General features: G+C 36.1%; 1 protein-coding gene across 1 annotated transcript; it reads right to left on the bottom strand.

Moving 5' to 3' along the window:
• Positions 1-4,320: 4,320 nt before the first annotated feature.
• Positions 4,321-17,972, bottom strand: LOC149794591 (kyphoscoliosis peptidase-like). Its single transcript, XM_089966604.1, has 6 exons — positions 17,619-17,972; positions 12,378-12,455; positions 11,750-11,857; positions 9,253-9,368; positions 6,591-6,707; positions 4,321-6,304 (listed from the first exon to the last, which is right to left on the bottom strand). The coding sequence occupies exons 1-6, from the start codon at positions 17,679-17,681 to the stop codon at positions 4,981-4,983; spliced, it is 1,806 nt and encodes a 601-aa protein (XP_089822730.1). The 5' UTR covers positions 17,682-17,972; the 3' UTR covers positions 4,321-4,980.
• Positions 17,973-18,505: the final 533 nt, after the last annotated feature.

Raw genomic sequence — 18,505 nt, 5'->3', positions numbered from 1 at the left:
AACGTACATACTAAACGTGTGTTTAACGTTGCGTTATTTCACTTCATTTTGAGCGGATGCATGTCAAGCTACGGGTTAATTTCAAATTGATATTATACCTCAAAGAAGTTTGACTTGCTTGGGTATCTAACTGATTATCTGCAGCATTCTGAAATTCCAGATGAACAAAATTGGAAAGAAATTGTAAGGTTAAAAATTGTTGGTCTTGAAAATAGCCACTGGAGAGTTCGTATGTCTAATCAAGCAGATTTTGATAGATTCTCTTCGATACACGAATACTTACGACCTGTCTCAGTGTGGCAGTCGGCTAAAACCAGACAACACACTAAGGTATTTACATATGTAGCTAAAATATGGGCTGCTGTTCCTCAAACACAGCTACATATGTGTATTAGATGTGGAAATGTTTATACAGACTTGGTACTTCATTGTTGTGTTAGTTGTCCTTATATGTCGAATTTTAGAAACTCTTTCTGGGAATTCCTTACTGATAAATTTCCACTGAGCCTGCACATTACGTTATTTAATGCAGAAGATGAACTGCAACTACAATATCTTCTAGGTAAAAGGTTACCATCAGGTGTAATCGACAAAGAAAACTCCAAGCTATTCGTCCTGTATGCAGCATACTTTGTCATGCAGTGTGCAGCTATCTTCTGCAAATAAGGTACTGAAACTTGCAACTTATGCAGTAGACGAGCACTTTGTTGACTGATATAGTGTAAGAATTTGTATTGTAATATTTTTATTTTTTTATTATTATTTTTTATATATATATTTTTTTTAATACCTATCTATTGATTGTATTCAGATGATTTGTTCTTATATCATGTAATCTTCCATGGAAGGAAATAAAGGTGATGATGATGATGATGATTCATATTAACAAAGAAAACAATTACCGCAGTGGAAGAAGAATATTTAGCTTAAAATCAAATACGCCGTATTCCAGCACTGCACCTACTGCACCATAATAATGATGTACTAAATGCCTTGTCTGTTACCTGTAGAAAAGTGCAACACTGAGTGTCAAATGCGTTTCAATATTGAATGCATTCCTGAAGCGTCTTTTAAATATTGAATAAGCTTCATGTCCACGGATTAATTTCAAAGTGGACTAACACTAACGTGTAGAATGCTTTGATATCTTAATATGCTACTATAATTGATGCTATGTCTCGAAAACGCAAAGTCAACATCATTTATGACTCTAGTATTATTTAACTCATTATTTAGCACAAAAAGTAAAAAACTATACGTTTAAAGCATTCAGAACTGTTTAATAAAGTAGCGATCCCCGGTATCTAAAGTCACATCTATATTTTGTCACAAAGTATAAAATGTATTTTTATTTATCAAATTATTTATGATTTGACATTCTTCGCTCGATGCAATAATGGAAAGAAGAATTTCGTTTAGTGGTGTTTTGGGGCGTTGTGAGCTAAAAATTGGCCCACATTTTGGCTGTTGTTTGTTACGACAACATAAATATGTATATTTGCAACTTAGCTAAACAAATTCAACAGAAAGTATCAGGAATGAAATTCGCTGAACCAATTATTCTGCTCAAAGTTGCCACACAAAAAAAAACAAAACAAAAAACCAGATCGACTAGTTTCAAGAAACGATATGCATGTATGTGCGACAGTCTTGTTAAGGTATCTTTCGTCAACGCAATACCGTGAGGTAACCGAAGTTTCTAACACTTTTTGGATATGTTTGCCGGTTGACGTATGTATGTATGTATGTATGTATGCATGCATGCATGCATGCATGCATGTATGTTGTTGTGGGGTTTAACGCCATTTTTCAGCACATGATAGGCTCTACATGGCGGCCAGTATTAATAGTGGAGGAAGAACCCGGGAAAAAGTCCAGAAAGAACCACCGACCCACGAGAAGCTACTGACAAGCTTTCTTACATACCGACACTGGCAGAATCCAAGACTCGAACCCACGCAGACAGAGGTGAGATGGCAGTGATCCGTAACGGAGAACGCTTTAGACCACTCGGCCACTCGGGGACCCTGTATGTATGCATGTATGTATGTATGTATGTATGTATGTATGTATGTATGTATGTATGTGTGTGTGTGTGTGTGTGTATGTATGTATGTATGTTTTACGACACATCCGAATAAGTCAGGCTATATAGTGCCGAGTAAAAACTCGCTAATAAATATGATAAATTAGACAGTCTTGTCAGATCTGATCTAAAGTACATGTGTACCGCGACACAAAAGTTAAAATGTAAATGTATGGAAAAACGATTTAAAAAGACATTTGAAAATGACAAAATAAAGATAAACCCTTAAAATACAAAGTCAAAACTTCCTTTTATAATCCGCACTATTTTCAAAATGAACTTCATCGTGGAAAGCACCCAGAGTAATTTGCCTTTATTAATTGCCATCTTCGATATGCAGAAGGTCGAATAGGGGGCCTAGTAGCCTTTGTTGACTTAATGGATGGCTGCAACTAGCTATCCGAATCGACGGATATAAACAGGCAAACTGACAGTATAAAATAAGAAGTTTATCAATATCATGCTTTGCTTTTCTTGTCGTAAAACAAAAACTGGGTGGTAATAATACTAAAATGCATTACCATGACAGCGATCAGAAAAACAAAAAAAAAAAAAAAAAAAAAAATGCTGATAAACGCAATGCCATCACCATCATAAAAGACCAGAAATGTTTATGTCTAAAAGTTATCAAGCCATGCCATCTTATGACAAATAGTCACTGTAGAAAAGCTATATATTTGTAAAGACCGTCGCCGGCCGTCAGGCTCGTCAAGGTCAGAATCTATTTTGCACTATCCATAATCATTGTCTGTACGAACTCGGACTGACATTTACCTAGCATAATATACTGTAATCAATTTAGAGCATGCTCCATTTTGTATACAGCCGTCCATTATAAGGATATCACAGATTTTCATGATAACTTGTTTGATTTTAGGAAGTCTGTGTTGAAGAAATAGTCGTCAGCCCAAATAATTAGCTGATTGCTAAGGTCAAACGTCACAGAGTGCAGTGTTGATGAGACATCATGATGGCATTGTTTAATTTTGTAGTATGGTCAGGCCAGTGTCCCTCTAGCAAAATAGTCCCTACCTAAATCTAATTGAGTGAACTGATTGTGTGACTCCGTGTGCACTATTTGTGATAGTGTCTGGTAAATTGTACAATAGAATAATTGAGAAGGGACTGTTCCGTCATCTGGATGCGCCTTTTATTGTTGCTACTATTTAAATATCTTGTAGAATTACAGGCACAATGTTGGCAAAATCATGATTTGACTGACCTAGGGTAGCTTAGGTAAAGTAGTTCCCTGTATTGGGTGTTTGAGTTGTATATTTTTCACGGCGTGAAATACTTGCGCTACGTTAGCAATGTAAGAAGGAGAAACCATGCCGTTGTGAAGCTGGTAAACAATAGTGAAATTATAATGTAAATGTATTTGTGAAATATTGTGGTCATGCATTGATTAGAGGAAAATTATGTATAGTCTGGGCGCGTTGGAGTTTCCAGTTTATAACATCAGTTGTAGAGAAGTCTTTGTAAATCAGAAGAAAACTAGTGACGTCTAGTGGGATTCACGCTAGGGTTGAATTCGCCCGGTAAAGAGATCCCTTTGGTTTATTACAGGACGTATTCATGAAGTTGATATTGACCTATAACCTCTCAGAAGACCATAAAGAGCAAGTCAGATCTAAAGCGAATCATCTTCATGTGTACGGTACAACAGTGTCTCTAATGCTACCATGGGATGGCGGAATAAGTCTTGATTATGGTGGGACAAAGCCTAAGGAAAGGCTCTGATGGTATGGAACTCTGAAAACAACTCACCATTAAACGTAAAGCGATAGTTTCAGTTATATAAACTGTAGCATGTTGTGCTTTATTCATGTTTATCATTGACTATTTTGTCTGTTTGTGGTCTCAATTACAAATTGTCAGAGAAAATGTTTGTTCAGAATGACTACCAAAACCCTCACCATAAGTATCATCTCAGAAAAACTTAGTCGCTCATCAGATAAATATCGGGCACATTTCGACATTTTTGAGGTAAACAAAATCCGCATAACCTATCCATGACCGATGACATGCCGAATAAATACACAACACGCTTTCTTTATTTAATTTCATCACCGTTGAAATTGAGCATGATAAGGTTCCCCTAACGAGGAAAGCACGGACGAGTCTTTACCCATTTTGAATATTAGGTTTTATTTTGTTAATAATTTGAAACCACATAGCTCTGCTGGGAAGAGGATAATGTTTTTTCAAGAAATATAACAAAGTAAAAGCAACTTTTCTTCTTGTCGCAAAGTTACAAATTGTGAGATCGGTATTTTTAATTACTTGCTATGATGGAGAATTGAGTCGTGCTCACAGATTAAGACGAGTTAAAGTGTAAAAGTCAGCTGAGAGGTAATGCCAAAGTCAAGCTTTCTCACATATAAAAATTGGTCGGAGCCGAGACTCGAACCCACGTGGACAGATGTAATATCACAGTGACAGGCAAAGGCGAACGCTTTAGAAAACTCGGCTACCCATTGCTCCTTATTCGAAATTGTCAAAATATGTCTAATTTCTATCTTATAAGCAACGTAATGTTATGTTTTTATTCAGATGAAAACTTATTCAAAAGTAGTCGGTAGTCTTCTCTCATAAATTGTGATATTGGCAATAAGATTAAATAAAGAAAGAAAAGTTATCGCTGGAAAACATACATTAAAACGTATTTGGAAACAGTTTACTAGTCGAATTTCTTGTTATATGAACTACAGTAATTATAAATTACTTTGAAGTGGACTACCTTTGTCTTGCTTCATTTGTATAATGGCTTGTTTGTGCACAAAATGTATTTTTTCCTAGTTGAAGAAAACTTTTCTGAACGATGTTATTTACTGGGTCATTACAAATTGAATATTCAAATACATTAATTCAATGGGATTGGTAGAGTTTCAACATCATACTATTTCAGTTGCTACAGAAAATCGATATAAGCAAATCAAGGATCCGCTGTCCTTGTCTGATCCTGAGACAGTTATGATGCCTGTGTCCGGAGTAAGTACCTCACCCTCAAAAATATCATCGTCTGCTCTTGTTAAATTTTGCTTCAAGACTTTCAATCTCTGCAGAATTTTGGACTTTAGTCGGAATGTTATGGAAGATTTGGCTGGGAGGGAACCTTTTAGTGGCTCTAACAGTCGGCATTTGTATTTTGTGATGGCCCCGTAGTAACAATGAGGAAAGGGGTAGCATGGAGACATGGGCTTTTGGCAATCGATGAGATATGCAATGGATGACCTGTAGGTATTGCTTTCTTCCCATGGTCGTTTAGCCATAATATCCAAGGCGTAGAAACCTTCAATAGGCAGTCTGGCCCTTACAACTATTTCATTAGCCGACGATTCAACGAGAGTGCAGTTTTCGAGACTGACATCTTTATTTTGTGCATGGTGAAGTTTAGCCATCGCCTCAACTTCTTTGGTTGTTGGTATGTTTATGCTAAGATTACCATCGTTTGATGTGAAAATCGGAATTGCTCTGGATTCCTCTGCAAATCCGTATTGTTTATATTCCGGGCAAAACGCCCACGGTGTTTTTCTTGAAGGGTATGGTTTCGCTTGAACAGCAGGATCAGTAGACTTGATTATATACTTAAGTACCAAATTGTGGGCAGGTGTTTGTTTACCTATCGGCTTTGCGAAAACTTTTAAAATATATTTCTCAGCACTTGGTGGTCGTACATTAATTTTCAGAGTGGTCGGGTTTGGCATGTAGGACATGGCATAATTGCTCATATCTGTACCATCGCTAAGAGATAAAGTTATTAACCAGTTTTCCATGTTCCCCTGTCCATCCTGGAGAGTAATCGTCTCATCCGATTTTAGTTCTAGCACTCCAGACATATGAGATATAGGGATTACTCCAAACTCTAGGGCAGTGCTACTTAGCTTTACTCGCTTGACAAATTCTTTCGCAGAAATTGGTTTATCCAACAATTGCCATTTTGAATCCCGTTCTTTCTTATGTTTTGTGCATGGATAATGATCGCTTATGAAATGCTCTGGATCTGTAAGGAAGTAGAACTCTGTGAACTGTTTGTTAAAAGTCTGTCCCTTCAAATGGCCAGATCCCCACATACACTCTATAAATCGCCAGTCACCATCAAGAAGGACAACATTCCATGCATGATTAGGTTTCGTGGATGGAGTTATAGCTGCTTCAGGGTTGTGGTTGTAGCCCTTCGCATGTCCATTGATCGTTTTAACGGGAATATTGACAACTCTGCAAGATTAAACGAAATATAAGTTATACAAATACTGGCTTAAATATTTATTTCTTTTTCTAATACGTATAGGCCTCTTTTTCTTGAGCCTATCGACATACAATATTTTCAGATATGCTCATGCTTGGGTGAGAACTCGAAATAATTAGTTAAATAGGCTCGAAAATATATTGAACGTTCAAAATATGCATTAATTTCCTCTTGGATACAAAGCTATGCGGCCACAATTAAAATCCCTTTAACAAAATGCACATAAATTTCAGATTTTCCAAGAGAGCATCTTACTTGCAAAATGCCGAGAAGAGATCCGCGTATCCCAGTCCCACAGATTTTCCTGTTTTTAAAACTTCATTTGGATCACAGGAATTTGCTATGCCACTAAGGTGACCTTCCGTGTCATATCTGAAATTATAAGTTCAAGCATATTCATATGGACAAAGAATTAAATTTATATACGAATTCCTGTTATGACTTGTAATCGCCATTCCTAATGGGGCTCTATCCCTAAGTTCGAGATACTTGGAAACATATGAAGTCTTCGTACTTGAACTTCTGTTAAATCTGTAGGCACATGATTATCCCCAATGGTATATGTCGTAGTGTTGCTTGAGAGCACACACATTTGTCGCCAAGGCAGATTGTAAAAAAAAAATTAAAACAATAAATTGTATGCGATTACTATCTGAAACCCTGTCCATTTTCGTTATTACCCCCTTTTCAAAATGAGCAATAATGTTCATAATGACAATCCTGCATACATACGGGTCTCACCATCCATCTATCAGCTTTTAGGTGCATGAGGCGACTGTGTTCTGATCAAATCGTTCACATCTAGTTTCCTAACTGTATTCACCGGAATGTACGGGAGATACTACGAGTCAAACATTTATTTTGTTGTTATTGTTCGTGGTGTTGTGTGGGTTTAAAGCTATTTCTCAGCGCAAGTTGGCTATACACGGCGGCCAGTATAACAAGTGGAGGAAGTACCTCAGAAAACCCCGGTAAGAGCCACCGACCGACGGGAAGCTACTGACAAGCTTTCTCACCTACCCACATAGGCTGAGCACGAGACTCGAACCCACGCAGACGGAGATGAGATTGCAGAGATCGGTAACGGCGAGTGCATTAGATCACTTGGCCACTCGGTACCCGTGCTGTTGTTTTGTATGTCCAATATTTAATATATCTGACTGTCTCTATGTCTGCAATCACTGCATTACTTACAACTGATATATTCTTTGTCTGCATATATGTTTGTCTTTTGTGGTACGTGTATAGGATAAAACAGATCTTTTTATGATATATGACCAGAAAAATATCGAATATATGATGCAGATAAATGAAAATAAACAGTAATTTTAAAGTTTTATAAATTTGAAGACAACATCAGTCAAAGAACATCATAAATCAGTAAAGGTGGAGAGCGATCATATTGGATACGGAAGATACATTGATAAGCATATAGTTACATCTATGTGGTACAAATTAAAGAAATACTACTAATGCTAAATAGAACAATTGACTTTCAAAATAGAGACAATTGAAGAGAAACAGTTTTTAAAAGATTGTGAAATAAATTATGTATTATAGCAACACTGTTTTGATTGTGACTAAATATCCTTACAGTTGATACATTTTTAAGTTGCTTCATGAAACTAATTTGTTTTTCGGTGAAAACTTAATTGTGTAGCAATATTCATATTTCATTAAGGTTCAACTTTTAAATCACCCCAAAAATAAAAAATAGAAGGCGAACCTGAAGCGTTCTATATCTAATGTGTGTTTTAAGCTGTTCCGGACGCAAAGTCAGTTGTTAGTTCAAGATAAGACTAATAAGGATAAGACTGACGAAAAATATAATTGTGGACCTATCTATCACATGAAGTGTGATGGACAGGGTGAAAGTCAACACTATTTTGGGGAAACGGAAAAGACATTGAAAGCGACATTTAATGAACATAGACGACCGCGTTTAAGCTCGTACGAAGTAAAACATAACATACACAATTTTTGCAATGGCCATTTTTATCTTGGGACACAGTACAAATTTTAGATCAGGAACAAGCCTGGTTTAAGCTGGGTGCGGTTGGGGAGGTTAGAGAATCTACCTACATCCGTTCGCACATACAGTCGTTGAACAGAGAGGGGTCCGTTACAGCACACAGCATATCTTGGACAATCTGTTAACATCGCTCACTATTCCATCTGATGATGTTAATGGTCAGAAAAGACCATTCTGCTGCTGTTTTCACTTAAAGGGATACTTGGATGGTTTACACTGATCATATTATTCCAGATTTACCATCATTGAACTATGCACACACACACATACACACACACAAAATAATAAAAAATTTCGGCAAATGATTCGGTGTGTTGAATAAACTCAACACTGCAAACATTGGATTGGCTCCCCTATTTTAGACAAGATATGGAAACGTCAGATACATTTTGCATTCTATGGAGTCTGAACTTATTACTGCTGCAGAAAAAGGACCAATTTTTCCTGAACTCAGTATGTATTGTTCCTATCTGAATGCAATCAATACAAGTAAACATAATCTGATAAAGTGAATATTGGGATATTTATAGAGGCAGTGAAAATCATGTATATTCTTTGTCATATATTTATTTGTTGTCTTATACCTAATGAAATATCTACTTCACGACCGGATACTGTGTTGAACAACAAAACGGAGAAATGCTAGGTTGCATGCAGTTCATCTAGCTGACAGGACGGCATTTCCTTAATCTCGATATCGAATGTATCTGAAGACAAATGGAATTGTCCATTGGTGTATGACATACCTGATATTATCCGTCATGCAACGATAGAAAGAACGGACTCAAACCGTAACTGTCTGCTAGTTTACAGTGTACTAGTCCGTATGCAGTTGTAATAAATATATCTACCTACCAACGGATTGTGCATTAAAATTTGACATACCTGATATTATCCGTAATCCAACGATAGAAAGAACGGACTCTTTCCAGATTATTTTTGGCAGGTTTCACGAGATAATCTACTAGCTCGCTTACTGAACTTCGAAGAGAACTTGGCGCCTATTGGTAAATGGGAAAAAAATAAAAAGTTACAGCGCATATTCGTTTTGTTTGCATTTTCCATATTTCAACTGCTAGTTTTGCACTTGAATTTGGAATCCATGTAGAAAGTAATAAAAAAGAATTCTGTGTCAAATATTGAAAGTGAATAATCGTAAAAGGCCACATTTCCGCTCTTTATTAAGCACATTTGTACAAATCGAACAAAAATATTTTTGTCGCATAAGGATCACAATATCCTTCAATTATTTTGGTATAAAAATGAAATTAATTTATTCTGGCGATTGAACGACCACATGTACTGCTTGTTACGAATCAAAATTAGCTACGCAAACAATTGTTTACATTTAATGGTGCTCTGTTGCTTACATCGTACAATCAATATCTTTATCGCTCTTTATACTAATTCTGCAAGATTATAGATAATGAACATGATGTGTGCGAAATACATTCGTAAATTCAACAGCGTGTTTCCTGATATTACGTACAGCTTTCTGTATCGCTGTAACCTTGCAATCGTTCCTGGAATGTATGGTAGTCCAGGGGTGTCCAAATTTGAAAGTTCTACTTTTTGCAATAAGAACTCTTTTGTGGATTAACAATTCTTTTTCAGCTCAAGATCATTCTTACGGTAATGCTATTTTAAAGAATGACGCCCAATGATAACCATTCCATGTATTTTGTTACCTAATTTTTGTTATTTTCCAATGAAAGATTAATGACATAAATGCAGTGACATATAGTACGACACAATGTAAGAAACATCTAACTGTATTAAAATGGCTGTAACATCCTCTTTTGCGGTCAATATCTAGCGGTACAATGATTCAACATTTTCTTCTATGGTAATTACCACATATTCAGTGAATTAGTTCTGGCGGTAGCTAAATAAAAAGGACAAGGAGAAACATGGAACGCTGGCCAAGTCATAAATATGATGCATGCCAAAGGTCAGCAGTAACGGCATTCTTTCCACTTGACACCAGTGATATTTCAGGTCATAACTATTACTTCCAGATCAGTACAACTATGCTATATAACCTAAGGCAAAAATTTCACCGTTAATTCATCTCTGAAAATACTTTAGATTAACATATCTTTTTTCGGACTTGGATACCCTAGTAAGTTCGTTACTGGCAAAGAAATGTATGGATTATGTTGGAAAATAAATACTGATCTGCATCTCGTCAGTGTCTTGGCCTGAAACCTTTAAACTGGAATCTCACGTTCAATATTAAAAGCAAACACATATACCTTTTGCCATTTTTGTACTAAATATAACTGTCAAATGAAAAATAAATTTTATTCACCTTTCTTTTAAATGTAAATTTAACAGTCAGAATATTTAAGCTTTTTCAAATGGTCATAGTCATAGTCTATGTGGGAATCATGCCCATTAACTATATCATGAATGCATTGCATCACGATATTAAAGTTCCAATGGTTGATGATTTTCAAATTATGTCCGAGTAAATATCGTTAAAATTCAAATTCAGTATGAGACCATTATTCAAAACACACGAATACATCTTTCAAGTTGATATTGTGCCATTGTCATTTACACTTTTCATTATGGGTCAAATGACTTTATTTATTAGGTTATGGCGAGGTGATTGTATGAGTAACATTTATCTGCTTGTATGAAATTCAGTGATTGTTTTTAAACATAGTTATATGGTAATTGATGAGAGGGTGGAGATGAAAACTCCACAATCAGACCGTCTACTAAGCCATTTTAAGATGGCAGAGAACAAGAAAAGTGACAAGAAATATACAGCAAAATGCAGCCAGTCTTAACATAAAATACATTCCTTTATGTTATTACAGTACAGTAGTTCTGATCAAATAATTTAAAATGTAATGAAGCTACTTCTCGTGCGCATGCCTAAAGTATATCGTCACATTTGATCTTCACCGTGTCCCATGTACTACATGGTTCTAGTCATTATATTTTTAGCTGACTTTTGATGGGAGTCGTAGAACTCTGTGGGGTTTCGTGTAACCCGCAGGCCGCTGTCAATGGCAACGCTGGCTCAGAGTACGGTATTGGCTTTCTTGCAGTGAGGGATCAAAGCTGGGATCAACGTGTCTGTATCGAATAAGGGGACTCTTGAGGGAACATTCGGCAGACCGAGAGGTGACACAGGCCATGCGTAGTGGCTGCTTGACCACTGTGGTAGTTGTGAAGATGGTAGTTGTGAAGTTCTATAGTTTGAGGCTTAAATTAAATAAATTTTGCTTCTGCAGTGTTGAAACCGAATGACACCGAATCGAGACCTTAACCACTCTATAACATTTTTTTTTTTACCTATTATTTTCATCGCAGGTTCTACATGCGATGTATACATTTTATACTTCTTACGGATTCTGGAAGCGCCTACCGTGAGAGCATGTTCATCGATTTGCTTGAACACAGTTGAGTCCTGTACGATATCTCGCTTCTTGGTCTTCGGAGGATGTGGTGGAACTTCACCGTCTAGAGAGTCGCTCTATAATGGATACATGCCGCATTTGTACAATCCTTGCAAGAGGTGGAATGATTAATGAAGGCAGATTATTCGTGCACTGTCTGGCAATTAAAAATAAGATTGTTTTGAATTTGTTGTGCTGATCATTTTTTATATACCTTCTTTGATGTTTGTGTCTTTTGACTTCAGGGCTATTTATTTATTTACATTATATCATATATCTCATATATCCAGATTAGAGGTTTCTTTAATACTTTTCGTCAAGCACTGAAGTTCATAATGTATTTTTTTTAAAATCATGTCAAACGTTAATTCTTTTGTCGATTTTGTTATTAATTGATCTAACAGTCTGGTAATGGCTGCCATTGTCATTACTATTTACAGTTCTATATATTTCTTGATAGTTGGAATAGCTTCGTTATCATTACGATATTTTATATCTGTCTTGACAATTGGAATACGCACTTTGTAATTATAGTTTCTTAATTGTCTTGATAATTATAATATACACTAGTATCATTCATGTTTCTTAGGAACCTACCTCAACGTTTTTATTCTTATCATCATCATTTTTTGCAGTTGTATCTTGACTCTCCTGGTCACAGTCGGCATCCGTAAGCTTGAAAAAGAGAACAAATATAATTACTACTTTAGTAATATTGGTGCAAAATTATCTTTTTAATCTTTCTGATGTGTGCTGATAATTGTAATATCTGCCATCTTATATATATATATATCTTACTTTAAATAGTATGGATATGGATATTCAGCCGGAAGGACCATCTCGACGACCGCTCCGGTGGCCTAGTGGTTAGAGCGTCCGCCTCGGATGCGGGAGGTCGTGGGTTCCATACCCCGATAAAAACGTATTAATTTAACGGGCTAAATGGACTGTCATACAACAGCTGCTTCATAACTATTTTGATACAATGTTAGGCTAATTAGGCTAGTGATAGAAGACACACTATATACCTGGGTTCCTTCCAGCAGCGAGCATGCAAGTGACAGGGCATAAACATACGCCTTCTTTAGCTCGTAATATGGATGGTAATACATATACTTACATTATGCATCTTGAATTTCCTCAAAATGTACTTTCTTAGTTAGTTACAAATGTCCTTACCCGTGTCATTGAAAACCCGATACACAGCGAAAATTTACTGTAATTTCGACTAAATTTCCAAGTGGGATCAAGAAAAGAGGACGTTGAGTCTATCGTTGTTGTTGTTGTTGTTGTGGGGTTTAACACCATTTTTCAGCACACGATAGGCTATACAATGTGGTCATGTTTTAATGGTGGAAGAAGAACCCAGGAAAACTCCGGCAAGAACCACCGACCCACGAGAAGCTATTGGCAAGCTTTCTTACGTACCCACATTGACTGAATCCGAGACTCGAACCGGCGCAGAGGTGAGATGGCAGTGATCCGTAACGGAGAGCGCTTTAGACCACTCGGCCACTCGGGGCCCCTCGAGTCTATCGTAACAAATAACAAAGTTGTACGATTTTTTCAAACACCCGCAGCTTTTATTGTGACATCACAGCACGACATTCTTTCCGGTTTTTACAAGATCACATCTTCAGATTGACACCCTCCAAAAATGTCAACATAATTATAAAAAAAATTGCGTATGTAATTATCGGGGAATGGAAGTAATGACCTTCCAAAAGGAATACGGATATTTGAGGATCAAAATAAAGTGAACAATTGCCATTTAATGTTGTGTAATCAAATTCTGAAAGATTATCCCATTACTGAAATAGTAGGTGGTTGTTTACTAGTACACAACCGGTATTACTTGTAATTAAGCCGCGTATTATTTAACCTCTTCAGATTTTCATTTTTCAAACCATATCTTAATCCGTCGACGCAGACTCTTGTAATTTGGAAAAATGCAGCCAGCAACAGCGAGTGCTAAAGCCAAGCTATTTTTACGAGACAGAATCATGAAATGTACATCATACACTGCGTGGTTTTGACGTAGACTCCAGCTGCAGGTAGAGGAATTCAGTAGAGCCAATATATACCCAATATATATATATCAATTACGCATAATTTTTATTTATTGGTAGTTAATATTTATTGTGCTTAAATACCTGCATGCAATATGAAACTATTTTGGCAGACTGTCACATTGTGTAGTACAACCGAAGATCATAAATACCGTGCACACCAGTCAGTTTTTATTGACGGCATCTGGTTCGTGTGCAGTTACAATATATACGGTACCCCAATTTTTCGAATCGGCTGCCAAACGTGATAGGGAATGTTAGAATTTTCAAACAGAAATTATTTTAAAGTAGTCATCTTTGAAAATGTGCGCTCATTTATGCAATATAAATATTTAGTAAATTTCGGTACTTACAAATATCAAACCCAAAGATATTACAGCGTACTTGTACGAAGTGATATTGGGCTTCCATAAAACCTATGCTATTTCAGTACATCTGCATGACTTTACATTTGTATGACTTTATATTTTTATTGTAACAGAAATAATCATCCATTTCACATGATAATTCTATTGTTTAAATTCACTATTGAATTTCAATATTACGACTCCTATGATTAATCTTAAATTTTAATAGTAAATTATATACGATCATTATTTTTATTTAATACAAATTGTTCAGACTCTTTTTTATAGTGGCATGTAATAAAATAGAAGGAACATAATAAAAGAGTATGCAAATTATGTTATATGAATATATTTATTGACAGATATAACATGTAAGACTTGAATAAATCTATTATTTTTCTCATTACGAGTTTGTTTTGTCTATATAGGTAGTTCCTGACTGACGTCATCAACAGGCATATTAGTGGTATGCTGTCAGATTTACCGTTTATATTGGTGTTTGAAATAAATTCATTGAATATCGAGATGTTGTTACAAAATTACACATATAAACAGAACGCAAATCAGGGTTTCTATTAGTGCCTATATTTGTAATTTGTAAGTTGATTTTGCTACAGAATGTTTTGTTCAAAATGGTCAGTTTTGGTGGTCACATATAGGAGACACTGGCAGGTTGCCATTCGTCTAGGAGAAATGGGCAGAATATTGTCTGCTAGTGACCGTATCGGGAAGCATTTATACTTGGATAGATTTGTAGTTTCTTGACATAAATAGCTAGTGTAACAAACATAATTTTTACCGGGACTTCCTCTGTTATCAGACGACTTTCAATATACCACATCATAATATTGCACCCAACTCAAGTTTTCAAGTTAAGGATTGCTGTAGTCGAGAAACAGGAAATAACTCTTGAAATATAAGTGAGCTTGAGCTGAAAATTAAACCTGGGTTAACAGGGTTGCACGTTACAATACATGTCATTATGTCACAATATTATTTCCATTTTTATCCGTATTCATCACTAAGTGAAAGAAAAATATTATCCTTTTAATATTTTAATTATTGCTTTGATTCCTTATGTATATGTACCACCGTGTTGGCCTATTCTCCACATCGTGTAAGTCTGCGCAACGATACGACATTTCTGTAAATATTGGATCACGTGTTATTCTTGGTCGAAAATCCAATTTGTATCGAGAAAGAACGATCGTATTTTAATTTAGGAAATTGATTTTCATAAGGTGTACAAACATATCCCACATTTCTATTATAAATACATATGAAAATATGATTTCTAAATGTCAACATGAAGATCCACTCCTTGTTCTTCTTGACCTTGTAACCCAAGTTTCAAATTTTGCAACAAGTTGCCCACACCTACTTTATCGTCTGCTATCCAACCTGTCATTTGCCGCTCGAATGGATTCTCATGATATTCCCGGGCATATGGTCTGTTTCTAATATTTGTATTGATTTATGTTTCACATTCAAGAGACGTTGTAAACACATTGCATCATATTCATTGTTGTTATTTAAAATGGTTGATTATTTGAAAAAAATGTCGAACTTTTAATAATTCTTTTTAAGATTGTTTTAGTTTTCTTAATACTTCTTGCCGTTTAGTGGCATTGTCACGTTGAAGTGTTTGAAATAAGCTATAAATCTGACCTAGTTCCTCGCATGAAATGCTGACAGAAATAGTCCAAAGTAATGCATTTCATTGCCATGTCCTGGTGAATATACATTACATCATTTCAAAGACATGTGCAGAATTTGCCGACATAGCGCTTGTAAGGAAACCACGGTGGTGCTATCCCTTGTGTCCAAAATTAGTATTATTTTGAACAGAATGTTCTGGTAACAATTGCCGCTTTTAAAATGGTAAGCATTGCAGAATTTTATTTTTGGCAATCAGTCGAATTCGGTATGCATTTTGCGCCAGTATTGGTGACGGAATCCTTAGATGCGCAGAAAAGCCTGACATCGGTGTATGTGTAAACTTGTTGTAATAATAATAATAATAATAATAATAATAATAAATTATTTGTTTTCAGAGCATCGACATTTAAATGCTATTTAATTATGAATTTAATGCAATAAATAGATAAAAAACAAACAATGAAACCACTTTTGTTCCGATTTAATTATATCTTAATATTTTGGATGATAAAAATGTATTATAAAAAGTATATATTTTACTTTCAAGACATTTTTATGATTGAATTAATTTTGTAATTAGAATGGTAGGTATCTTACTCATTGTACTGGTATATTGGATGGATGTGCTGACTTATTTTATCTTGCGAGACAGTACCTCTTCGTTAAATTAGTGTGGCTGTAACTTTACACTCTTCTTTGACGTGTAATAAATCTGCCACCCATGTTTAGCTCAGGCATTCGACTTTGTATGCCTATACAAAGTTTAACTTTCGTACCTTTATGGAATGCCTGACTAATTGCTAACGCTACCACTCGATAATCGTGTCTGTTTAATATACATGTGCAACAAGCTGAATGGAATATTGTCCTCTATGATCGACTGAAAATAACATGCTATGCCTATTGATGACCTGCTATAAATGTACATATTTGGACGAGGTCCAGCTAAAGTAGGCCGATAAATCAGCCCCTCACCCGTGTTGATATTGATCAACAGTTTAGGGTCTGATATCACTTATAAAACATGCACAGAACTTCAGAAAATCTTGGCTGCACACATAAGTTTACATTTTATACATTTACCGGCATTTCTCGCGGCTGCGGAGCAGCCGTCTGCTGAAAGGTTATTTTGGTGACATGAACATTATTATTCCGGAGCAAATCCTATGTTTGGTGACCTGCAAATTCATGAGAATAGCACAGCCCTCTGTCATGTGGCCATTTTGAATTTTGAGCTAGACATGGATGTTACCAATTACCGGTATGTGTCTAAAGTGTACCCAGATTTGTTCTGGGAATATTGGCATGCAGCAATATTGGACATTTTAGTGAACAGGTGACATCATACCCACATATCGTCCATTAGTATCAACACAGATTTGGGGTGGGGGTTGATTTATCGGACTAATACTAAATGTGTGATACAGTATGAATCGGAAAGAATGTTGCGCGCTTTAATGTTGCAATGAAGCCTGCGCGTGTTAAAAAAATTCGTACTACCGTGAAATTTTTTATCCATACCCGACTTCCTCTTTTCTCTACCAGTTTAGTACCCGGCCATCACTATACAATTCCATAGTTATAAATAAGTATCATATCGAAGGTTTTGACGATATTTAAGGTGCTGAGCATTCAATAATTACTGGTACTAAATTTTAGAGGAAAAATTAATATTTAATTTAATTTTGAGTAAAGGCACATACATGATCATGTTCACATACTCTTTAAAACTAGACATAGTGTTATTGCATGTGTGACCTTACCTTCGCCTGGTCAGGTTCGTCTGTTGTTGACACGACATTTGATTTAAAGACAGCACAACCCATGAGTTTAGTTCGCACTTTTTTTATTTTATCAGAAATCGACCTATTGGTTTTTGTTTTGCTTCACCAGAGTCCGATACCAGTCCCACAGCTTAGTTGTTAGCGTCCTAAATTGTCAATTCAGTATCGCAGGTCATGATCTCCTAAAATGTGTGTCTCCCGATTGCTTAGCTAATGACGTCATTCGCACATTAGTGACGTAATGTGCAAACCCGTCGTTTGTTGTTTTTTGTGTTTAACGCCATTTTCCAGCATAATATATACATGGCGGACCCGGGAAAATCCCGGTTAGAATCATCGACCCACTGGAAGCTACTGACAGCTTTCAACCCATCAAAAGATCGGTTGATAGACGTGTATGGGAAAATCGGATTCAATTCAGTATCGCAGGTCATGATCTCCTAAAATTTGTGTCTCCCGATTGCTTAGCTAATGACGTCATTCGCACATTAGTGACGTAATGTGCAAACCCGTCGTTTGTTGTTTCTTGGGTTTAACGCCATTTTCCAGCATAATATATACATGGCGGACCCGGGAAAATCCCGGTTAGAATCATCGACCCACTGGAAGCTACTGACAGCTTTCAACCCATCAAAAGATCGGTTGATAGACTTGTATGGGAAAATCGGATAATGGATAAAGGTACAACATTCTACTTTCGTTAAAGATGATGGTTGTCACAAGTCAGTCATAATTTAAAAACAAAATTGAGAACCTTGCTGGTTAGAGACCCATTCTCGCCGCATACCAATTGTTGCCACAGTAATGATAGCTCGTGACCGCACGCGAAGTTTTGGTTCCTGTTTAAAAAAATAAGAAGATTGATT

Source organism: Sinohyriopsis cumingii, chromosome 8 (genome assembly GCF_028554795.1).
Source record: "Sinohyriopsis cumingii isolate HCF-2022 chromosome 8, ASM2855479v2, whole genome shotgun sequence".
Lineage (NCBI taxonomy): Eukaryota > Metazoa > Mollusca > Bivalvia > Unionida > Unionidae > Sinohyriopsis > Sinohyriopsis cumingii.
The sequence above is the reverse complement of the archived record's forward strand: the minus strand, read 5'-3'. Positions and strand labels throughout refer to the sequence as shown.